Source organism: Macaca nemestrina, chromosome 13 (genome assembly GCF_043159975.1).
Source record: "Macaca nemestrina isolate mMacNem1 chromosome 13, mMacNem.hap1, whole genome shotgun sequence".
Classification (NCBI taxonomy): domain Eukaryota; kingdom Metazoa; phylum Chordata; class Mammalia; order Primates; family Cercopithecidae; genus Macaca; species Macaca nemestrina.
In genome coordinates, this window is record NC_092137.1 from 27,619,279 (window position 1) to 27,644,432 (window position 25,154).

The 25,154-nt window shown below is 41.8% G+C and overlaps 2 protein-coding genes and 1 non-coding gene across 4 annotated transcripts in view; 1 reads left to right on the forward strand and 2 right to left on the reverse strand.

Moving 5' to 3' along the window:
- Window positions 1–3,069, reverse strand: part of LOC105479741 (coiled-coil domain containing 121) — a 4,598-nt gene extending 1,529 nt beyond the window's left edge. Inside the window, exons 1-2 of one of the 2 annotated variants that reach the window (XM_011737921.3) lie at window positions 2,433–2,591; window positions 1–1,976 (exon numbers count right to left, since the gene is read on the reverse strand). The exon at window positions 1–1,976 is cut by the window's left edge and continues 1,529 nt beyond it. In XM_011737921.3, coding sequence (XP_011736223.1) covers window positions 1,022–1,976; window positions 2,433–2,461 — 984 coding nt within the window. In that variant the 5' untranslated portion in view covers window positions 2,462–2,591 and the 3' untranslated portion in view covers window positions 1–1,021. Of the gene's footprint in view, window positions 1,977–2,432 lie in introns of both variants that reach the window. The other variant, XM_011737920.3, reaches the window with a different exon arrangement.
- Window positions 3,070–3,077: 8 nt separating this feature from the next.
- LOC105479740 (GPN-loop GTPase 1) lies at window positions 3,078–24,061 on the forward strand. The gene is made up of 14 exons (XM_011737919.3): window positions 3,078–3,225; window positions 3,928–4,021; window positions 5,086–5,125; window positions 5,849–5,915; window positions 6,647–6,684; window positions 7,167–7,245; window positions 7,459–7,553; window positions 10,793–10,838; window positions 11,471–11,617; window positions 12,595–12,677; window positions 13,793–13,832; window positions 14,979–15,069; window positions 20,731–20,838; window positions 23,330–24,061. The coding sequence occupies exons 1-14, from the start codon at window positions 3,115–3,117 to the stop codon at window positions 23,413–23,415; spliced, it is 1,125 nt and encodes a 374-aa protein (XP_011736221.3). The 5' UTR covers window positions 3,078–3,114; the 3' UTR covers window positions 23,416–24,061.
- LOC112426370 (small nucleolar RNA SNORA36 family) lies at window positions 14,591–14,719 on the reverse strand. The gene has a single exon (XR_003017657.2). It is a non-coding gene; the product is annotated as a small nucleolar RNA SNORA36 family (small nucleolar RNA).
- Window positions 24,062–25,154: the final 1,093 nt, after the last annotated feature.

The following is a 25,154-nucleotide window of genomic DNA, read 5'->3' on the forward strand; positions in this document are numbered from 1 at the left end:
CGCAGAACCCCCCCAAAATATATAACTATCCTAAAAATATATACTTTAAAATATAATTTATAGTTCTACTAAATGGGAATAAACATGGCACGCGTTAATTACAAAAGATACTTCATGTACTAGAAAGTGCACCTGTAAGAAAATTAATAAATGACCTAAAACTAAAGCACTTAGGATAATAAACATCATTTTACTTCTTTTAGAATGCTGCTAGGGAAATGGATGACACTTTTTAAAAAGTCCAAATATTTCAACTTTTTTTGGATACATTTTCCTGAAATAAGGGGAGGCATTCAGTCACCTCCATGCTACATGTGTTTCTTCAAAGAAAACATTTTCAAATATAAGAGCTGACCTAATAGATGTCTCCTTCATCTTCTCTTACCTTCTCAATTTACTTAAAGCTAAACTTGTAGGGGCTTCACATCAGATGAAAGGTCACTCTGCCTAGCACTTACTGGACTTGCTGTTATCAGAATGCTTTTTCGCTCATGAGAAAACTAGGAGCTACCTGGTCACTGGCACAAACTTACAAAAATCTTATAAAAACTGCTTTTGTCTGCTAAGTCGGTCAAAAGGAATGAGGATAAACTGATACTGGTTATTTACTGAGCAGAACGCTATTCAGTCTATTTGGAATGCTATCCTTAAAGGTACTTTTTCTCTATAAAGAAATCTAGTTAGATGAAATAAATCACAACTGTTTTCACTTCCTCGGGTTGGTTTCCTTTAGCTAGTTTGATGTATGGTAAATGGCTAGGTTAGGGTCATGTGTTAGGTTAACTAGAGGTTTGTGGAATATCTTATTAACGAGAGTATTTCAAGAAAAAACTAGTTAAGGGAAGCTGGTTACCAAATATCTAGTAGGACTGTTGGATAAAACCATCTAATCCTCCACTCTAACACTCATGATGGAGATGTTACAATAACAATCTGGAATCCAAAAGCCTTCCTAACCAGGTTAATGTAGCACTTAAGAGTACTTGCTCCAGTTATCTAATCAATGTTATTTTAGGAGGAGTTACTTTGGATTAATCCTTGATTTGGTGCCTTGGGGAAGACTGGGTGTGGTCTTTGGAACATCCTGTCTATTTAGGCACTGATTATGACTTCCTTGCAATCTCTGCCTCCCCCGGATTAAGGACTCCAGATACCACTGTTCCTGCTGCAGCTGCTGCTTCCTGTTTTCTAAGTGGCTTTGAGTAGCCGTTAGTTTCTGGGCTTGCTCAATTAGCTGCAGTAATTCCTTCTTGAACTGCTGGTTCTCTCTTTTGAGGCCACAGGAGTATTCAAAAATAGACCGCTCTGCTGCCAACTTCAAGGCCTGGGCTTTCTTATTAAGCTCTCTTCTTTTTCTCTTTCCCAGTAGCCTCCTGTCTGGCTCGCTCAGTTGTTTCTCCAGTAATCTTTTCTCCTGGAGGAGCTGGGCCTGTACTTCACGTGTCTTTGCAGCTGTCTCAGCTTGGACTTTCTTTTTTTCCTCCTGTAATGTCTGTATTTCTTTCTCCTGCTTTTCCTTTAATATAGCAATGTCCCTCATTGCCTGCAACTTCCGCTTCAAACTGGATTGGATATTTTCCTTTTGCAAGAGCGCTGTTTTAAGCACTGAAATTTGTTCTGCATATCTGGAGGCTGATTCTTGTCTTCTTCGTTCAATCTCTCCACTTTGTTGTAAGTAGCTGTTCCATACCTTCTCAGGTTGCTTTGTGTACTCTTCAGTTTTGTTAGTCAGGTATTCCAGAAAGAACCTGTTTTCAGCCTGGACAAGTAACTTTTCTTGGTATAGCTCCCTGTATTCCTCCAGTAGCTGTTCCCGCTGGATTTGAGCTTGTTTTATATGCTTGTTCAGAACCGTCATTTCCGCCACTATCTTTTCTTTAAGGATTGTCTCCACCTTTGTTAGCTTCTCTGGCTTGACAAAATTATTTATTAGCCTATGATACGGTGGAAGGAGCCTTCTGGGGCCCTCAGCAAACCTGAAAGAACAAATGAGACATTCCTCTCTCAGTTGATGAAACTTTAGGAAGTGCACAACTGTCCTTTATTTATACCAGAGAATATTTCTGAGTACCCAGAATGTTCCAGACATTATGCAAGGTGAGGGGAATCCAGCTAGTGGTAAAAGATGACGGATTTAGCTCATCATTTACAACGTGCGTTCACCACAACCCTGGGAGGTACTATCTCAGTTTTAAAAAGAGAAAACAGGTTCAGAGAGTTTAAGTGAATTGCCCATGACTCACACCACTAGCAAGTGGCAGAGCCTGGGTATGAAAGCCAGATCTTATGACTTACTGAACACTGTTAGCAGCTACAAAGGGCCACAGAAACAGACTGCGTGGTTGCGAGTAGAAATACTTTTCTAAGCTCTTTCATCATCTTTCCTGAGTTTCTGAGAGCCCTTCAGTGAGAAGGAAGCTCCCCTCCAGTACCTATTCGCACCTGGAATCCAAGCATTCATCCTGAAGGTCACGGCAACTGCGTAGTTCACCGAGGGTGATTACCAAGGAATGAGCGCTAGCATCAGGAACCTGCGCCTGCAACTCGCGGGAACAACATGCAAGTGCGGAAAACTCCCGTAGTTTATCCGTTCGGTGCTCAAAGGGTCTCGGTGCTGCCCAGCAACCCTGGAGGCTGCACCCTGCTCCAGTCCTGGCTGGTCCAGCCCTGAACTGTTTAACCGCCTCGGCTACCGAATAAACCCGAGCAGCCGGTCCTCCAGTGGCTCCGCTCCCCGCTCTCTGCGGGCTCGAAATGAGAGGCATGCGCCTCGTTTTCTTGCTGTGTGAGTCCTGCCCTCGGGACCCCATCTCTTCCATCTCTTCTCGCCTTCCCCCTGGGGACAAAAGCCCTCCCAGGCTGCAGAGATCAGAGCCCTTTCCTAGCTCCCTTCAGCCTTCCTCTCGCTTGCTCAGCGCCCCCACTTCCTCGCCACTGTCACTAGTTGGCTCACCAGCCCTGCCCGATACTAAGAAGATGCCCTGGCAACTACCGCGCCCCTTCACGCTCCTTTCTGACGCTTTGGTTCTGTTTTCGTTCGCTGCCCAGAACATCGCGGAAGTTTCTCTAGCCATGCGGTGTCTCTATGGTCAGGTGGGCGGGGCCAGGAGGAAGATGGCGGCGCCCGCAGCTGCAGCTGAGCCCCAGGCTTCTGGGGGTCCGCGGCACCCAGTGTGTCTGTTGGTGTTGGGAATGGCGGGATCCGGGAAAACCACCTTTGTACAGGTGACGTACACAGCGTGGGTGTAGTAGGGGAGCGCAAAAGGTTGCCTCCGACAGGCGGAAGGCCAGGGAGAAAGGGAGGGAGGTCTCCGAGGATTTGGAGGGTATCGGCGCATGGGTTTCGGTCGTTTCCCATCAACTTTAGTTCCTTCCCCGGCAAAGCCTCCTCGGGCCCTAGCCAGGTTAATTAAGGCTGTCTTCTGTGCACCTTCAGTGCATACTCGGTCAGCTTACCACGTTGTACAGGAATTGTCTTGCTGATAAAATTGCCAGTTTCTCGAAGGCAGGGGCTTACAAGTAACTTTAGAGATTAATACAGTGCTAGCACACAGGTTTTGGTGAAGATTTGCCGAAGAATTATTTCTTGCACGCCTGTCATGTACCATTCACTGGGGATATAGCGAAAATTAGGTTGACAAGATTCATTCATGGGGCTAAATATTTAATGGAGGAGATAGAGAAAACCCACATACGAAGAATCAAAACAAGTAAACAAGTGACTATGAGTAGGGGAAGTTTTGTTAGATGGGTGATGAAGAAAGGTAGCATTTGAACTGAGAGTTGTATCTTGGTGGTGGATATAGTGGGTGGATATTTCAGGTAAAAGAAAATCTAAGTGCAAAACTCTTAAGGCATGGGTGGTAAAGGAAGTTCTCTCTTGTCCCCTCTTTGTCTCCTTCCAACCTTCTCCCCATATCTCTGCAGAGGCTCACAGGACACCTGCATGCCCAAGGCACTCCACCTTATGTGATCAACCTGGATCCAGCAGTACATGAAGTTCCCTTTCCTGCCAATATTGGTGAGTAAACCGGTAACATAACTTGTGTGAAGTGCTTTAAAGAGAATGGAAAAGGCCGGGCGCAGTGGCTCACCCCTGTAATCCCAGCACTTTGGGAGGTCGAGGCAGGTAGATGAAGAGGTCAGGAGTTCAAGACCAGCCTGGGCAAGATGGTGAAACCCCATCTCTACTAAAAATACAAAAAATTAGCCAGGCGCGGTGGCAGATGCCTGTAATTCCCGCTACTCCGGAGGCTGAGGCAGGAGAATTGCTTGAATCCGGGTGGCAGAGGTTGTAGTGAGCTAAGATAGCACCACTGCACTCCAGCCTAGGCAATAGAGTCAGATTCTCCAGCCTGCCAGTCTTCAGTGCCTTCTTTTTTGATGTTCTCTAAACTATCTACTTTCATTTCCTTTGGATTTGCTTGAGTTCCTAAACAGCTTAGGCTTTTTTTGTTGTTGTTGTTGTTTTTATAGAGTCTCTGTCACCCAGGCCAGAGTGCAGTGGCGTGATTCACAGCTCACTGCAGCCTCAACATCCCAGGCTCAAGTGATCCTCCCACCTCAGCCTCCTGCCACCATGCTGGGCTAGTTTTGTTTTGTTTGGAGAGACAAGGCCTCTCTATGTTGCCCAGGCTGGTCTTGAACTCCTGGGCTCAAGTGATCCTCCTGCCTTGGCCTCCCAAAATGCTGGGATTTCAGGTGTGAGCCACTGTGCCCAGCCTAATTCCTTTTTAAAAATCATGTCTGCATTGCCTTTGCATTGCGTTTGTTAGTAATAGGCAATTAGTAAGAAGCTTTTTTTTCCCCTTGATTTTTGCCTCCCTTTTTCTAGGCGTGTTTAACTTGTGTGAAACTTCTCACTTTGTGGAGACAAAACTCTCTACCATAACTTTAGAGCTCCTAGCCCTAACATTCTTCATGAATTACTTGACATTTATTCTTTGTAAGGAAGGAAACCAGTGTGAAAGTGGAGGTGGTAGAAGAGAATGCTGACAAGAGAAGGCTAGAAGGCCAGTTTCACTTTCCTGCTGGTAGGGAATGTGCATGTATTACATTCCAGTTAATTCTTTTCTTTCTCCTCAGATATTCGTGACACTGTAAAGTATAAAGAAGTCATGAAACAGTATCCTTTTCCATCTACTTTGGTCTTGACTCATTCCTGGCTTCGTTTCTGTGTATTTTGTGGCTTGAAAGAGTGTTTTTGCCTTTTCCCTGTGAAATATACAAGCAAAAGGATGGAAGCTGATTGTGGCAGAGGTAGGTGATCAGAAATATTATTTCAGCTTGAGATTTTAGTTTTTTTACTGTCTCCCCAGATGGCAGGCTGTTGTAATTAAAGAGCAGAGAGTAGGATAGGATAACTGACAGCTACCTGGGTCCCACAAGGTAGTATTTTGCCTTGGAGGATCATCTGTTGGTCACCACCTCTTTAGACTGGGAAACTCAGAAATGAGTGGGTTTAGTTGGATTAACTCTTAGTAAATTGCTGTGTGAAATGTGTACTCTGCTTAATTTGTTTATGAGGATCAGAGCCGGAGGTGTTATACAGGTGGCCTTCATGGCCAATGCTAGGGAGCTGTCACTGCCTCATGCACCTGTATTACATTTTGGTCACTTTGCTTTCTTCATTTTGCCTGGCCATTCCTAAAGTCATAAATGAGTGAGCCAGACCTTGATACTGAATGTTTCCCTGTGTGGTTAAGGTTGTGTGGTAGTCACGGATTAGGTTGCCAATATTCATTAATGGAACACTAATTTCATAATGCTGTTTTGTGTGAATGATAGCCTGGGTGTGAACTTTATAATCTAATCTATAAGCGATTTCAGTCCTCAACTTGGTGTCTAGATATGGACTTGGACCCAATGGCGGTATAGTGACCTCACTCAATCTCTTTGCTACCAGATTTGATCAGGTATGTCTGTCTTTAATATATCAATATGGCTGTGTAAAAATCTGTGACTCTTAAATTCCTTAGCTTGATCACATTGATAAAGAAAAGCGGCAAACCTGCACATAAATACAGAAAATAAGTAGACATTTTGTCAGACAGAGAAGTAGACTATGAGAAGGTGATCAGTATTGTCAGACATTTCACATTTAATATTTGTGACAGCTAACAAAAATCTAAAAGACCTGGGTTATTTTCTTGACATGTTCTTTGCTTGTGGTATTACCCTGAAGCTGGGATGGGGATATTTGGGAGTGGGATGGACTAGCAGTCATGGAATGGAAAAATGATGGGGCATTTTACTTGTGATAAATATTTGTCATTCTTTAGGTTTTCTTTGTCACCTATTTCTATAAGAGTGTTTTATAATCATTGTTTTTTTCACTCTGATGTTAAGCCATGAGACAGGCTGTTAACATTTTGACAAGAGATACTACTTGACATTGACAGATCAAAGTCTTCCGCTTCTCAGGTCCTTGGATTGTGCCCCGAGGTGGTATTGGAGTGCTGCTGATGTGGCTATGTTGCTTTAGCTCAGTCTGTTTATTCCTTGTTGTCTTAAGATTGCAAACGTTCAGTAGGTGATTGAGGGATTCAGTAGGTGATAGTGCCTGTGAGGTATGCCACCCTGGAGAGGGCTCTGTGATTTTGTGTTGAAATCAGAATTTGTTGTCATTAATATCTTTTTCTTTTAGGTGATGAAATTTATTGAGAAGGCCCAGAACATGTCTAAGTAAGTGATTTCAGTAACACCCATTTATTTCTCTGTAGTTGACATATTTCTAGGCTTCATGGAGGATCTGGGATACCATCAGCCTCTGAAAGGATATAGATTGAGATGAAACCATTCCTCCCATTCTTCTTCCTCTGTTCCACACTTACCCCAGCCCTAAGCAACCAGATGTTTCCCAAGAGATTTACATTCTGGTTTTGTGTCTTTCATTTTAAATGCATTGTGTTTCTATAAGTTTCCCCTGTGATCATTTGCAGCAACTCATGGTCTGCTGTTCCTGCCCATTAGCGTGAATATTGGTCGTTGAACAAAGTCTAAGGGATCATCATGTGCAGTTTAAGGGCAATATGAGGAAGTTAGATTTGGCAGTGTGCAGAGGTTATTCCAGTCTTGGATAACCAGATGTTTATTGTCTTATATGATGGAATATCCTTCAGCATAACACAAATCTAACACTTCTTTAATGATCTTTCTTGACATAGATATGTGTTGATTGACACACCCGGACAGATTGAAGTATTCACTTGGTCAGCTTCTGGGACAATTATCACTGAGGCCCTTGTGAGTATTCTAGGACTTGCTACTGAGAATAGCTAGAGGGGCTAGACTGGATGAGCATTTATTTCCAATTGCCTTGGACTTTATATGGGAGGGAGTTGTAGAAGCTCTGCACACCCTGACTAAAGTGGTTTCCCCTTGTTAAGGATGGTGGAAAAAGTTTGAGAACAGGTCATGAGCCCTCTGACCAAGGCTTTGATTATTTTGTGGCTTTAGGCATCCTCATTTCCAACAGTTGTCATCTATGTAATGGACACATCGAGAAGTACCAACCCAGTGACCTTCATGTCCAACATGCTCTATGCCTGCAGGTAATTGATTATTGGTGGGGACAGTGTTCCATCAAGGTATAAGGCCTTTTTCTCCTCTTCTTCCTCTTTTTACAATTTTTTAAAAATCTGATTGCTTACCCCTGCGTTTGTGCTCATTCAGATTTGCTCTTCAGTTGAGTGGCTGTGAGTTGGGGAAGGTCAGAGGAGAAAAGAGGCATATGTGCTATTGGCATTCTCTCTCAGTACCCTCTGATCTTCCTCCCTTGTTGTTACAAAAAGGTGATGTATGAATATGAGCTGTCTGATAGTTGTTCCCAGTTGAATAAAATCCAAGTCTAAAGATAATAAAGTCCTCTGGGCCGAGTCTGTCGTCCCAACACTTGGGAGGCCAAAGTGGGAGGATCGTTTGAGCTTGGGAATTTGAGACCAGGCTGGGCAACATAGCAAGACTGTGTCTCTATAAAAAAATTAAAAAAATTAGCCAGCGTGGTGGCATGCCCCTGTAGTCCCAGCTACTTGGGAGGCTGATGCGGGAGGATTGCTTGAGCTCAGGTGGTTGAGGCTGTATTGAGCCAGATTGTGCCATTGCGCTCCAGCCTGGGGCAACAAGAACCTGTCTCAAAAAAAAAAAAAAAAAAAAAAAAGGATAGAGTCCTCTGGCCTAAATGATGATGCTGGTAGAGTGAAATTGTAACATGAGGAGATACCATGAATAAGAAGATTTATCCATAATTCTAAAATGCACAGGTGGCCCGGCATGGTAGCTCATGCCTATAATCCCAGCACTTGGGGAGGCTGTGGTGGAAGGATTGCCTGAGCCCAGGAGTTTGAGACTAGCCTGGGCACCATGGTCAAACCCCATCTCTACAAAATATACAAAACATTAGCCAGGCATGGTGGTGTGTGCCTGTAATCCCAGCTACCTGGGAGGCAGAGGTGGGAGGATTGCTTGAGCCTGGGAGGCCAAGGCTGCAGAGCTGTGATGATGTCACTGTACTCCAGCCTGGGCAACAGAGTGAGACCCTGTCTCAAAAAAATAAAAGGCACAGGTTTGCCCCGCAGAGGAAGGGCATGCCTCACTGGATTATATTAGTGCATTAAGACTGAGGAGTGGCCAGGCAGGGTGGCTCACACCTGTAATCCCAGCACTTTGGGAGGCCGAGGTGGGGGGATCATGAGGTCAGGAGATCGAGACCACGGTGAAACCCTGTCTCTACTAAAAATACAAAAAATTAGCCGGGCAGGGTGGTGGGCGCCTGTAGTCTCAGCTGCTAGGGAGGCTGAGGCAGGAGAATGGCATGAACCCAGGAGGTGGAGCTTGCAGTGAGCCGAGATCGCACCACTGCACTCCAGCCTGGGCGACAGAGCAAGACTCCGTCTCAAAAAAAAAAAAAAAAAAAAAAAAAAGACTGAGAAGCAAGGCAAGGCAGACAGTTATTAAAGCTGAGAGAATTTAATTTTGAGGGTGCACAAATGTCATCACCAACATTTGTCTCTTCTGATATGACAAGGGATGTCCCTTTGTGTTGGATGCAAGAAATCTTGATCCAAATAGAAATCTGAAGATTGACAGCATTATTTCATTTTCATATTAATTGTTTGTTTATTTATATTTTTTTGAGACAGAGTCTTGCTCTGTCACCCAGGCTTGAGTACAATGGCACGATCTCACCTTACTGCCATTTCCACCTTCTGGGCTCAGGTGATTCTCCTGCCTCAGCCTCCCGAGTAGTCACTATGCTTAGCTAATTTTGTATTTTTAGTAGAGTCGGGGTTTCACCGTGTTGGCCAGGCTGGTCTCAAACTCCTGACCTCAAGTGATCTGCCCGCCTTGGCCTCCCAAAGAGCTGGGAATACAGGCATGAGCCACTGTGCCTGGCCCATTTTCATATTAATTGTTTAAAAGAAAATTATTTGATTTGCCTGATGGTGGTAATCATTTCTTTACAAAAATATATATTATTTATTTATTTATTTTTAGAGGTGGGGTCTCGCCACGTTGCCTAGACTGGTTTTGAACTTGTGGGCTCAGGCAGTCCTCCCAGCTTGGCCTCCCAAAGTGCTGGGATTACAGGCATGAGCCAACACCCCCAGCTGGTAATCATTTCGTGATGTAAACATACAGTTGACCCTTGAACAATTTGGGGGTTAGAGGAGCCAACCCCTGCGGAGTGGAAGACCTGACTATAACTTTGACTCCCCCCAAACTTCATTACTAAAGGTCTGCTGTTTGGAAACCTTGCTGGTAACGTAAACAGTAAATTAGCACACATTATATATATTATATGTATTATATGCTGTATTCATATAATAAGCTAGAGAAAATAAGGGGAAGATATATTAACTATTGATTAAGTGAAGTGGCTCATCATAAAACTCGTCATCCTAATCATCTTCACTTTGAGTAGTCTAAGAGTAGGAGTTGGTTTTGCTGTCTTGGGGTGGCAGAGGTGGAAGAAAAGTAAATCTCACAGTTCAAACCTATGTTGTTTAAGGGTCAACTGTGTATCAAAATATCCCTTTGTACACCTTAAATATACATATAATTTTTATTTGTCAACCATACCTCAATAAAGGTGGGGGTAGAAACATTTTTAAATGTTACTTTACAGATTGAAAAAAGTTTTCATGTTCTTTTCCCACCTTACTGAGGTACAATTGACAAATAAAAATTGTATATATTTACATGTTGTTTGTAAAGAATAAAGGAGATAATACATATAAAGGTGCTTATTAGCACAGTGCCTAGTCTATACAGATTGAGCATCCCATATCCAAAAATTTGAAATCTGAAATGCTCCAAAATCTGAGACTTTTTGAACACTGACATGACACTCAGAGGAAATGGTTATTGGAGGATTTTGGATTTTCGGATTTGGGATGCTCAACCAATAAGTATTTACAAATGTTCCAAAATCTGAAATTGAAAACACTTCTGGTCCCAAGTATTTCAGATAAGAAATTCTCAACCTGTAATACATATTCAATAAATGTTCATTTCCTTCTCTGAAAAATGCCAGTTTGGTAAAAAGCAAAACAAAAACAAGTTCAATATTAAGGCATTATTACTTCAAACGAGAGTGAGAGTTCGTGTGTTGTTTCTGGGTGGTGGTGGTTTTCCTGTTGGGAGAGACTATATGAGTGTTATGTAAAAATGGATGACTACTTTTTAGATTCTGAACTCATTCCCCTTCTCTTACTTAGCCCGACATACTGACACTGGACAAGCAAGAGCTTATGTGCTTTTACTAATAACTTCTCAATGTTTGGTTTTTCAGCATCTTGTACAAAACCAAGCTGCCTTTCATTGTGGTCATGAATAAAGTAAGTGTATTCTTCCTGTTGTGATTCACCATTTTTCATCAGAACCTTGTGGTTGGAAGGTTTGGGTGGGTGAGAAAGATTTTTTCAGATGCTGGAGACCAGATTCAGGCTTTACTGAAACAAATTCATAGGCACTTCGAGAAAATGAATCAACCAAATTGAATGAGCAGTTATTACCAACTCTTGTCTAAAATTATTTTAGGCTAGGTAGAGTAGCACTTCAACCATAGTGTGTAGATTATCCCTCAGAGTCAAGACTGTGTAATTACGAGAGGGACAGCTAGTGTACTGGAAGTGGCAAATTAAAAAACACTAAACTTCTCTGTTGGTTGATGGCTAGGATGCAGGAGACATTTTGACTTCAGAGCCTAGAATGTGCTGGTGTCCATTCTGGCCCTGGTTACTTGGCAGTGGATGGTAGAGGGTGAACCAAGAGAATATATATCTTCATTTAGTTACACTGACTACACAATGATCGTGGTTCTTTGTGGCTTGTTGCAGTGGAGGGGGAAATAGAAGCAGAGAAAGAAAATATATGGATGATACGCTCTTTGCTCTCACCACTTAATTAAAAGAATAAATTTTGTGTTTGTTGTCTCTGGTTGCTCATAATTGACTTCTCTCTGGTACAGACTGACATCATTGACCACAGCTTTGCAGTGGAATGGATGCAGGATTTTGAGGCTTTCCAAGATGCCTTAAATCAAGAGACTACATATGTCAGTAACCTGACTCGTTCAATGAGCCTGGTGTTAGATGAGTTTTACAGCTCACTCAGGGTAAATTTTCTCTCCTGCTCACACTGACAGCCTCTCTAGATAACCTGTTAACCCATAGGACTGGCTTTGAACCTGGCTGAGAAAGGAAGCTTATTACCTACTGAAAAGTAACTTTTAAAGCATTGCTTATTAAAAATTGTGGAGTGTACAAGAAGAATAAGATAGGGACCCCAACTTCAGAGTTTATAGTCTATTTGGGAGAGAAGGCTACACACAGAATTAAAACAGATGATATAGTAAGTACCTTAAGAAAGATTGGAAGTTGGGTGGCAGATCGAAATGACAGATTTTGGAGGATATAGCATTAGAGGTATGCTTTGAAGAAGGGTAAGATTTATGTAGGCAAAGGCAGAGTGGGTTAATTGCCCAAGCAAAGGCATAGACAAAGCAGAAAGTGATTTGGTTTGGTTTGTTAGGGAATAGATAATAAGTCCTGTTAATTGTTCAGTCCTAATTATATCTTTTTTTTTTTTCTTCTTTTTTCCTTTTGGAGAGAGGATCTTGCTTTGTTTTACCCAGGCCAGAGTGTAGTGACAGGATCACAGCTCACTGCAGCCTTGACCTTCTGGTCTCAAGGGATACTCCTGACTCAGCTACCAAGCAGCTAAGTCTATAGGCACGTGTGGTATACCATACCCAGCTAATTTTTTACATTTTGTAGAGACTGGGATCTCGCTATGTTCCCCAGGCTGGTCTTGAATGCTTGGCCTCAAGTGTACCTCCTGCCTCAGTCTCCCAAAGTACTGGGAGTACAGGCATGGGCCACTGCACTCAGGCCATATCTTTCTTTGTCAATTTTTTTATTTTCCATGGACTTATTTCTGTGACTTTTGACTAGGTGTGCTGTTCTTTTTTAGCCTGGCTTTTTGCCAAAGACTTCTCAAAGCATAAACCTCTCTTACTAAGATTTTATGACATTTGAACAAGTGAATATACTTCATTAAAAAATATGTGGCATTGATGATGCTTTTTGGCAGGTGGTGGGTGTCTCTGCTGTTCTGGGCACTGGATTAGATGAACTCTTCGTGCAAGTTACCAGTGCTGCCGAAGAATATGAAAGGTGAGGATAGAGGAAAATTCTGTTGATGACATTCTTAATAACCTACAATTCTGATATGAAAGCAGTTTTTCCAGGAGAAGCGTTAAGTTTTCATGATGGATATATTATATTTGCCTTGCATATCTATTGAATCAGATCACACGTAGGGGTAACAAGTTCCCTTTAACTTTTTTTTTTTAATGGAAGTATAAATCTTCATCGTATTGAGTGATTAAGAGCAGGGATCATCAAACTTTTCTGTAAAGAGCTAAATAATAGATATCTCAGGCTTTGTGGACCATACAGTCTCTGTTGCAACTGCTGAAGTCTGCCATTGTAGGACAAAAGCGTCCTTAGACAATTCGTAAATGAATGGGCGTGGGTTACAGTAAAACATCATTTATGAAAACAGGCAGTAGGCTGGATTTGGCACTAAGGTTGTTGTGAAGACTGAGAAAACATGTATACAGCACTTATCACAATTGCTGACATATAGTAAGCATATTTTATAATAAATGTTATAACTGTTGTCATTGTTAATACTGGAATTCCATTTAACTAAAGGAAAGTGGAGTCAGAGTCCTGTACACTTTCCTTAGGCCTGTGGCACGATAGCCGGCTTATTAGCGTGTGTCTTTGGCTTCATATTTTGCAAGATCCTAACAACCATGTTTTGGTTTTCAGACACGTTATTTTGATTTTGATTCATTAGACACAGGGGTATTATCAAAACCTTAGGATAGACTCTTCTCTGTATCCTTTCACTGTTAGTGTTCAAGTAAAGCACATAATTGTATGTTGCATATCCTGAGCTCAACAGGCTTATCTTTTACTTATCTCAGCCTTTTATCTCAAATGAATGATGAGTTCATCAGTCATGTTCTCACCAGTATTAATCTTTCCAGCCCAGCAGTCAGGATTGTGTCTCCTGGTTCCAAGGTGGGAGCGGGCACCTTGGCTTTTAATTCCATTGGGTAGACTCTATCAGTGACTAAGATTTGTTACATCTGATGTTGAATGAAGTCAGATATTTTATTATTGTCAGAGTCTTAGGAAAACAGAGGACATAAGGGATGTGGAGAGTGAGTAGGATAGGTGATTAAGCAAAGGAATTTAGAAAGTGTTTCTCTTTACAGGGAGTATCGTCCTGAATATGAACGTCTGAAAAAATCACTGGTAAGAAGGGAGGCTGTTTGTATATTTTAGAAGGGCCATTAAAAAAACCCAGCTCAATCCTGATGACATAAGTGCTTTTGTTTTGGTTATTAATGTATCTTTTATTTAACTAAAAAAGTTTTTTGTAGCTTTATTGAGGTACAATTGACTAATGAAATTTCAGTGTATCTTCTAAATACTTGTTAATTTAAATTTGTACATTTGTATGTATGTTGTCTGGGTGCAGAAAGGCTCCTTAATGTTTCTTCCCTCTCAGAGGTCAATTTAAAACTAGTTGTAGAATTTTGTATAGAGTATGGTGGTGATTCACAACTCCTTTTTTCGTTGTTGAGAAAGGGTCTCACTCTGTCACCCAGGCCAGAGTGCAGTGGCATGATCACGGCTCACTGCAGCCTCAACTTTTTGAAAGGCTTAAGCGATCCTCCCATCTCAGCCACCCGAGTAGCTAGGACAACATGTATATACCACATGCCTGGCTAATTTTATTTTGTAAATTTTTGTACAGACAAGGTCTCACTATGTTTTCCAGGCTGGTCTCAAATTCCTGAGCTCCTGCGATCCTCCCTGCTGGGCCTCCTGTAGTACTAGGATTACAGGCTGAGCCACCATGCCCAGCCTTCTCTTATCCCAAATGATTGAGTGTCCTGCTTCCATAGGCTCATTGGATCCCTTGTCTTTGAGCCTTCCTGCTATGTCTACTTCAGGTTTTTGTGTTTTTTTCCCATATAATAAATTTTATTATATCTTTTGTTTTTTCATTTTGTAGGCTGGGGATGAATAAAAAGAGTAATGCTTTCTATCTAGGCATTTTGCCTAACCAGTTAAAATGTTCCAGTTTAATTAACAGAGCAGGAGATCCACCCTGGACTGAACTCAACACTTTGGAATTGAGGGTTCTTTTGAAATCTTTTTGTGTTCAGTTTCTGAATCCTTTAAATCAGTCTGCAGAGCTCTCTAGTCTGAACTTCTGCTGTAACCCAGGTCCACGCTACTTAGTGTTTCTGTCCCTATACCGGACGTCCCTTATCTGCATCAGTTTTTATGTAGCCTCTAGTATTTGTATAATTCTTCGTCTCCACTGAGAAGTCTGGCATCTAATTTGGGACTCCTTTTTGAATATGATGACATTTTTCTCTATATATACAGGCCAGTGCAGAGAGCCAACAGCAGAGAGAACAACTGGAACGCCTTCGAAAAGATATGGGTTCTGTAGCCTTGGATGCAGGGACTGCCAAAGGTATTGGAGGGTTTCTTGGTGTTAGGAACTAAAAAAAGGTTACACTTACTTATTTCTTTTTTTTTTTTTTTTTTTGAGACCGAGTTTCGCTCTTGTTGCCCAGGCTGGAGTCTCAGCTCACCGCAACCTCTGCTTCCCAGGTTCGAGTGATTCTCCTGCCTCAGCCTTACTGAGTAGCTGGGATTACAGGCATGTGCCGCCACCCCTGGCTAATTTTGTATTTTTTTTTTTTTTTTGAGACGGAGTCTCGCTCTGTGGCCCAGGCTGGAGTGCAGTGGCTGGATCTCAGCTCACTGCAAGCTCCGCCTCCCGGGTTCGAGCTATTCTCCTGCCTCAGCCTCCCGAGTAGCTGGGACTACAGGCGCCCGCCACCTCGCCCAGCTAGTTTTTTGTATTTTTTAGTAGAGACTGGATTTCACCGTGTTAGCCAGGATGGTCTCGATCTCCTGACCTCGTGATCCACCCGTTTCGGCCTCCCAAAGTGCTGGGATTACAGGCTTGAGCCACCGCGCGCGGCCCCTAATTTTGTATTTTTAGTAGAGATGGGGTTTTTCCATGTTGATCAGGCTGGTCTCAAACTCACAACCTCAGATGATCTGCCCACCTGGGCCTCCCAAAGTGCTGGGATTACAGGCATGAGCCACCACGCCTGGCCGGTTACACTTATTTCTACTCAGCAGAATTCTATTTATATATGAGAGAGATAAAGAGAAAAAGATAAAGGAAATGTGGTTATATATATACACACACACATACACACACATATATACACACACAACACACGCATATGCTTACATATATTAAAAAATAAAGGATTTGGAAAGGCAAACAACTGGAAATTATATATAGCTGTATCACTTTGGATTCCTCTTTCAGGAAGTTTTTGCTTTACTTTGGCAATATGCTTGATGTCTGCTGTGGTTTTTTTTTGTTTGTTTCTAACACTTTTAACCCTCCTTAATTTTTTTTATAATTTTTTTTTTTTCTTTATGGTTTGACCTTAATTTCAGATTTACAGAAAAGTTACATGAATAATACAAATAATTGCCATAAATCTTCAATCAGATTCCCAAAATGTTAACATTCTATGTTTACTTTATTTTCTCTATCTGTATATGACTTTATATGTTATATAAATATATATTTTTCCTGAATCATTTGAGTAAGTTACAGATATAATACTCTTTTACCTTGAATAATTCAGTGTCTTTTTCATAAAAACAAGGATATAATTTTATATAACCTCAGTGCAGTTATCAGAAATCAGGAAATTAGCATTGACATAATACTATAATATTAGCTAACATATAGATCTTATTCAGATGTAGCCATTTCCCCATGATAGCAGGAGAAAATCCTGGATGTGTGTTGTATTCAATTCTCACATGCCTTATACTCCTTTAGAATCTGGAACAGTTCCTTAGTCTGTTTTTGTATTTCATGACTGATATTTTTTAAGCATGTAGGACAGTTATTTTATAGAGCATCCTTCAATTTAGGTTTGTCTCATGTTTCCTTGTGATTTGATTTGGGTGACTAATTTTTGGCAGAACTTTACAGAAGTTGTGTTTTTTCAGGGAGTCACATCGGGAGGCACATGATGTTGATTTGTCCTGTTACTGGTGATGTTAACTTTGAATATTTTTATAAAGTGGTGTATGCTACATTTTTCATAAAGGATTACTATTTTTAGGCCGGGCGCAGTGGCTCATGCCTGTAATCCCAGCACTTTGGGAAGCCCAGGTAGGTCGATCACTTGAGGTCAGGAATTCGAGACCAGCCTGGCCAACATGGTGAAACCCCATCTCTACTAAAAATACAAAAAATTAGCCGGGCGTGGTGGCACATGCCTGTATTCCCAGCTACTCACTAAGGCTGGAGAATCTCTTGAACCCGGGAGGTGGAAGTTGCAGTGAGCAAAGATCGCGCCACTGCCCTCCAGCCTGGGTGACAGAGTGAGACTCCCTCCGTCTTAAAAACAAGAACAAAAATTACTATTTTAAAATATGGCTGTTTTTCTCTTTGTAATAAGAATTTTATGAGGTGATGCTTTGAGACTATAAATACCCTTTTAATTTTCTAAGGTTCATCCATTAGTTTTAATATCCATTGATATAATAGGAATATCAATTTTTCTGTGATTATATGTTGCAAATATTTAATATTTTCTCCCTATCAGTTATCCTTTGACTTTGTTCATGATGTTATTTTGCCATGCAAAAGTTCTTATTTTGTTTTGATGTAGTCAAATTGATCTATCTTTTATTGGATCTGGGATTTTAAGTCACAGTTAGGAAGCCTCTATATACATCTGTGTTAAAGAGGAGTTCACCTATGTTTGTTTGTAGATTTGTCTGGTTTTAGTTTCTAAATTTAGATCCCTGATTCGAGTTTATTCCTGGGTATAGTATGAGGTATATAGGTTGGTGTTATTTTTTTCATAAATAGTTGTATCTGTATGATTTATTTAAAAGTCTGCCTTTGCCTTAGTGAGTTTTTTTTTTTGTTTGTTTGTTTGTTTTTGGGGGGGTAGTGTTCTTTTTTTTTTTTTTTTTTTTAAAGAGATGAGGTCTGAGGCTGGTCTGGAACTCCTGGGCTCAAGCGATTTTTCCATGTCAGCCTGCCAACTAGCTCGGATAGGTGTATGCCACTACACCTGGCTTGTAACAGCGTTTTAAGATTCTGTATGTATAATATACTAAAGTTCCATGCGTACTTCAATATATTTCTATATTATTTCACTGGACCATTTCCTTTTTATTTATTTATTTATTTATTTATTTATTATTTATTTATTTTTGAGGTAGTTTCTCACTCTGTCACCCAGGCTGGAGTGTAGTGGTGCAATCGTAGCTCCCTGCAGCCTTGAACTCCTGGGCTCAAGCATTCCTCCTGCCTCAGCCTCCAGAGTAGCTAGATCTACAGGTGTTTGCCACCACGTCTGGCTAGTTTTAAGGAAATTTTTAATAAAGACAAGGTCTCACAATGTTGCCCAGGCTGGTCTTGAACTCTTGGCCTCAAGCAGTCCTCCTGCCTTGGCCTCCCAAAGTGTTGGGATCATAGGCGTGAGCCACCATCCCCAGCCAACTTTTTTTTCTTTTAACTTGCTTTGATGAGCAAGGATTATTTACTTTTATGCCTGTACCGTGTTCTTTTAATTATGTAATTATGTTCCAATATCTGCTAGATCAGATTCTCCTCCTAATTTTTATTTGGCTGTCCTTACATGTTCTTCCACATGAACTGAGTATCAGCTTTATCTAGTTCCCTAAAAAAGCTTTTTGCTATTTTTGTTGGGATTACATTATATTCATAATTAATTTAGGGAGAAGTGACATCTCTATGATGTTCAGTCTTGCTACCCAAGACCACAGAGTGTCTTTGTATTTGTCAGGTCTACTTGTGTCTTTCAGGAGTGTTTATAGTTTTCCACATGTAGATTTTTCTTATTTCTTTTCAAAATATTTTTGTTATTTTAGCCAACCTTTTTGAACAAGAGTTTTTGCCTGTTTCTTTTTAATTTTTTTAAAAAACAAATCATGTTTATGTATTTATTTTGAGACAGGGTCTTGCTCTGTCACCCCGACTGGAGTGCAGTGGTGTGATCTTGGCTCTCTGCAGCCTCTGCCTCCTGGGTTCAAGCTGTTCTCCTGCCTCAGCCTCCCAAGTAGCTGGAACTAGAGGCGCCTGCCACCATGCCTGGCTAAATTTTGTATTTTTAGTGGAGATGAGGTTTTGCCATGTTGCCCAGGCTGGTCTTGAACTCCTGGGCTCAAGAGATCTGCCCGCCTCAGCCACCCAGAGTGCTGGGATTACAGGTGTGAACCACTACACCCAGCTTGAAATGTATGTATGTATGTATGTATGTATTTTTGAGGCGGAGTCTTGCTCTGTCACCCAGGCTGGAGTGCAATGGCGCAATCTTGGCTCACTGCAACCTCTGCCTCCTGGGTTCAAGCAATTGTTGTGCCTCAGCCTCCTGTGTAGCTGGGACTATAGGCACGTGCCACCACATCCAGCTAATTTTTGCGTTTTTAGTAGAGACAAGGTTTTGCCATGTTGGCCAGGCTGGTCTTGAACTCCTGACCTTAGGTGATCTGCCCATTTCAGCCTCCCAAAGTGTTGGGATTACAGGCATGAGCCACCATGCCTGGCCCCAGCTTGAAATTTATTCTAAGTATTTAACCTTCTTCATTACTGTTGAAAATGGGATTTTCTGAACCATTGTATCTTATAACTGGTTTATGTTTGTATGTATGAAGGCTTTTGATTTCTGTATATTCATCTTTTATTCTGCTACTTTACTGAATTTTTAAAATTTTTTTAGTTAGTTTTATCATTGGCTCTCCAGGGGTTTTTAGGTTAGTTTTCATTTACAGCCCACCTTCCATCCCCACCCCTGTATATTGAGGGACTGTCCTCAAGATTCAGGTGCAAGTCTGTTGCAGCTTAGTGGGATCCTGCAACCAAATTGACTGTACTTAAAAGAAAAGCTCCATTTATTTATTTATTGTAATAAATTGTACATTTATTTTTTCTTCTCATTACCAACACTAGCATTTTTTTTTTTTTTTTCTGGGACATCTTTCTTAAAGGAGTGATGTTTCTGTTCATGAAAGTTACTGCTCTGTGTTTAGTAGAGAACAGCAAAGCTAGTAACGGACCGGGTTTACCAGTTAAGTGAACTCACTTGTGCCATCCTGTTGCATAGCTCAGCAAAATACATTCCTATGTGCCACAGTCCTTTAGAATCACTTCTGAATATGTGAAGTGAATGTTAAAACTACTGCTGCAAAGGGTCTGCTGTAATCAGCTAACCTGTTGAAGGTTGAGAGAGTTTTAAGTCAATCATTTGAGGAAAGTCACAAGTATAGTTGCATAATTGTTAGTTGGGCACAGAATGAAGCATTTACTGTCAGCATGTCCTGTCCTCCTCCTTTTTGAGGCCCACAGGCCCCTTGAGATTTGTGCCAGTTGATATTGCTGTCTCTGGCCACCCTTATTCTCTAGCTGAGCTCTCGCAAGCCTCATAGGCTCCTGTAAGAGAGAGTGGCCATGTCCTGCCATGGCAGTAGTGACTTGATTAGACTCCTTTCTGATTACTGGAGCTCAGCCCTTACTAGTTTTTCTGAATAAGGAATTTTACTTCTATTAGTGTATTTGATTTTCTATTTTTCCCCTCTCTCCTCCTCTTAAATAATACCCTGGCTCCTCAATATCATTTCACCCTGTATTTTCTGCAGACCTTCTCTGAACTTACATTTCCACCAGGAGGCTTCCTTAGCACTCCACTTTCACTGTGACTCACCAGCACACTGGATCTGCTCAAATGTTGTTAGCTTTCATAGGAAAAACCATCACCCCTTCCAAGCTATGAGCCAGTAAGAAAGAATGATGCTACTACTAAGACAAGCTTCTTGAAAATTATTTCCCTCAGCTTATATGGTACTCCTAGGGCTATTTGCCTTATGAAAGCACTTTGTGAACTAAGCTATTATAGAAATGTTAAGTGGTATTAACAATACATTTAGAAGAGGTAAGATCCTGCATTTATATGTATCGTGAGCACTTTCATCCTGCCAGTTTATGATCATAGTTACTCAGTGATTCAAAATCACCTTTTTAAGGAGGCATATGCACTGATAGGTGTTTTCACTGTAGACAGCGTATGTCCTGTGCTGCACCCTTCTGATTTGATCCTGACTCGAGGAACCTTGGATGAAGAGGATGAGGAAGCAGACAGCGATACTGATGACATTGACCACAGAGGTGAGAGGTGGCTGAGGTGGCCCATGGCAACAGAGCATCTGCTTATCCTCACATTGTTTGCCCATTATTGTTAAGCATGTAGCCAGTAATAGTGGGGGAGAGGAGATGGTAAAGGATACAGCACCAGAAAAGAGTTTCCTATATTGAGAGTTCCTGTCCTGTTTACTGGCTGGTTAATACTGAGCTGATTACAGGCCTTTTGTTGGTCTTATGTCTTCTTATCTTTAGGTCCTAACTTGATTTGAGGGATCCAGGACGTTTGTTTGTTGTTATTCGTATTTTGTTTTAAGAATATGTAAGGGCTGGGTGTGGTGGCTCATGCCTGTAATCCCACTGCTTTGGGAGGCCAAGACAGGAGGATTGCTTGAGACCAGGAGTTCTGGACAAGCCTGGGCAACATAGTGAGTCTCAGTCTCCACAAAAAAGAAAAAAATAGCTGGGCGTGGTTACTCACACCTGTAGTCCAAGCTGCTTGGGAGGCCGAGGTGGGTGGGTTGCTTGAGCCCAGAAGTTTGAGGCTATTGTGAGCTATGATTGTGCCACAGTACTCTAGGCTGGGCGACAGAGCAAGACCGTCTCAAAAACAAACAAAAAGAATACATAAGGTGGTATGGACTAAAACAGTAAGGATAGATTGGCTCTGGAAACACAAATTCCACTTGGCATAGTTTTATGACCTGTGAGCAGAATCTAATTGTTACTATTATTTTTTGAGACAGGGTCTTACTTTGTTGCCTAGGCTGGAGTGCAGTGACACGATCTCGGCTGACTGCAACCTCTGCCTCTTGGGTTCAAGCGATTCTCCCACTTCTGCCTCCCAGGTTCAAGCAATTCTCCCACTTCAGCCTCCCGAGTAGCTGGGACCACAGGTACACGCCATCATAGCTGGTTAATTTTTTATATTTTTAGTAGAGATGGGGTTTCGCCATGTTGGCCAGGCTGGTCTCGAACTCCTGGCCTGAAGCGATCCGCCCACCTCGGCCTCCCAAAGTGCTGGGATTACAGGCGTGAGCCACGATGCCCTGCCAGAATCTGATTCTTGAAACAACCATAGGCTTGGCGCGGTGGCTCACGCCTATAATCCCAGCACTCTGGGAGCCCGAGGTGGGCAGATCACCTGAGGCCAGGAGTTTGAGACCAGGTTGGCCAACATGGCGAAACCCCATCTGTACTAAAAGTACAAAAAATTAGCTGGGCTTGGTGGTGGGCACCTGTAATCCCAGCTACTTGGGAGGCTGAGGCAGGAGGATTACTTGAACCTGGAGGCGTAGGCTGCAGTGAGCTGAGAGCTCATCATTGCACTCAAGCCTGGGTAACAAGAGTGAAACTTGGTCTCAAAAAAAAAAAAAAAAGGCCGGGCGTGGTGGCTCACACCTGTAATCCCAGCACTTTGGGAGGCCGAGGTGGGTGGATCACGAGGTCAGGAGATCGAGACCATCCTGGCTAACACAGTGAAACCCCGTCTCTACTAAAAATACAAAAAAATTAGCCAGGTGTGGTGGCGGGCACCTGTAGTCCTAGCTGCTCAGGAGGCTGAGGCAGGAGAATGGCATGAACCTGGGAGGCGGAGCTTGCAGTGAGCCGAGATTGTGCCACTGCACTCCAGCCTGGGTGACAGAGCAAGACTCCGTCTCAAAAAAAAAAAAAACAAAAAAAAAAACCAACCATAGGATTTATGTCTTAGCTATGGCCAAGAGCAAACCTCGTTATTCTTTGGCTGGGTTTTACATGTAAATTGCCTCATTTAATCAGGTTTGTTAAGATGTAATTTACCAACAGTAGAACTCACCTTTTTGAGTATATAGTTTGATGAGCTTTAACAAATATATACTTTCTTGTAACCACCATCACAATTGGAGTGTAGAACATTTCCCTCGCCCCCCAAAACTTCCTCATGCCCCCTTTTTTTCAGTCCCCATCCTGAACACCTAGTGCCTGGCAACCACTGACTGATTTCTGTTCCTTTGATCTTTCCTTTTCCAGAATGCCGTAGAAATAGAATCACAGTATTTAGCCTTTTACATTTGCCTTTTTTGACTCAGCAGTGTAGTCTCTCCGTGTTGTTGCATGCATCAGTAGTATATTCTTTTTTTTTGCTGAGTGATACTCCATTATTGTGGATGTACCACAGTTTATCCATTCCCCAGTTGATTGATGTTTGGGTAGATTTTAGCTATTATGAGTAAAGCAACTATAAACATTTCCAAATAGATCTTTGTGTAGACATATGTTTTCATTTCTCTTGGTTAAAAATACCTACAAGTGGGACCTTATTTTAGTTACTATGAGGGAGGTATTCTTTCTACTTATAAAGAAACTACATTTTGGGCAGTATGATAGAGCATGCTTCTAGGAGACATTTCCTTTTTGAGGGAAGTGAGTACTTAGTTTCTTAGAAGTAACGTACTGTTTTCTGATGGATGGGTGACAGGGGCTCTAATCAGTTTATCTAATGAAAGAGTTGAAAAAGAATTGCCCTTTTTCCTTGCAGTTACAGAGGAAAGCCATGAAGAGCCAGCATTCCAGAATTTTATGCAAGAATCGATGGCACAATACTGGAAGAGAAACAATAAATAGGAGACTTTAGGACACTTCACTTGTTTCTAGAAGTCCAGAATTTTGGACCTCCACGTGAAAGAACTATCCTTACCTCTGACTGGGGGCTCCCATAAGGGACAATTTTCCTCAGAGTAGCAGAGTTTCTCTTATTAGAGAAATCTTGTGACTCAGATGAAGTCAGGGATAAAAGATCCTTGGACCTGGCAGGTTAACACTGATTATCCCTTGGCCTTTCCCTTGTATTTATGCAAGGAAGGATATACTGAGCTGATACTCTTCCAAGCCTACAACTTCAAGTTTATCATCTGAACTCAAGTACTTTTGCTGCTGAGGAATGGAATCAAAAGAACATAGTCTCCTCATGACCACCTCAGATCTCTATTATTAGGCTAGATGTGTAGCCTTTACTCCCCCAGCTTCTTGCCCTTGACCCTGCACCGTGAGTTGCCCTTCTATTAGCAGCTAGGGAAAAGGGAAACATGAGCTTATCCAGAACAGCAGCAGAGTCTCCTTGGCAATCAACCAACGTTGCTACGAAATATGCCTCACACTATATAAGCTCACTATAGGACATCAGGTTTGTTGAAGAAAATGGGCAAGACATGATTAATGAATCAGAATCCTGTTTCATTGGTGACTTGGATAAAGAGTTTTTAATTTTAAATTTGTTGTAAGACTGCTTGTCATGATTTCAAATTAGAAAATTATATAACTGCAAATAGCTTCACTTCTCCTGTTCAACAGAGGCTTAAGGCCACATGTCCAAACTTGTCTCAATAAGGAGGTGATATTTTACTAAAGTTTCCCACGTGCACATACTGAGTAAATACAGAGCTATGCCCAGTTTGTATTGTACTCTGAACTTAATGCAAAGTCTCCTTGGTGATTTACACAAAGGCCGTGGATTTGGGTCAGAGGCACATTTCATACATAACAGCCCTTATAAAGGTTTGCCCTGCCTCCACATTTTACAGTATCTTAAAACAGTACATTTCTTTTAAGGAATTTTATCTTTGTGAGTCAGTACTCAAACTTAGTGGTTCTCACAGTGTGGACCAGGAACATCAGTATCACCTGGGGAATTGTTCAACTCACCTCTTAAAACCTATGAACTCAGAAACCCTGGGGGTGGGGCCGAGCAGTCTGTTTTAGAAAGCCCTCCATGTGATTCTGATGCATAGTAGCCTATGACAATTCCAGACCAGGTGAATCTCAGATACTAATCCTCACATCACCCTTGTCTTGACCATCTGGTGCCTGTTCTGCAGTTTTAACATTCTGCAACAATAAGTGTTTTATTATAAAGTATTAATTTCAATGCTCTATACTTAGGGGGAACCACTGGTCTCAAAATTTGAAACTGTTCTTTAAGAGGAGAACATTCGCAAAGCAAAACTTAGGCATACTTGGTTTTTCTCTGTAGTACTTTTGAATGCTTTATCTTCCTTACAGAATAACTTGTCTTCCTTATGCTTTAAGCTCCAAAAGGGTAAGGAGTGTTAATCATCTTTGTATCCCTTGCACAGGACCTAGCAAATAATTGGTACTCAATGTTTGCTAGATGAAATAAATTCCCAGTTGGCTACTTTATGGAAACTGACTGCCTAATGGCCACTTTCATTATAAACAAAGGAAAATGAAGGTAAGACTGCAACAGAGGCCAGGCGCAGTGGCTCACGCCTGGAATCCTAGCACTCTGGGAGCCTGCGGCGGGCAGATCACTTGAGGTCAGGAGTTTGAGACCAGCCTGGCCAACA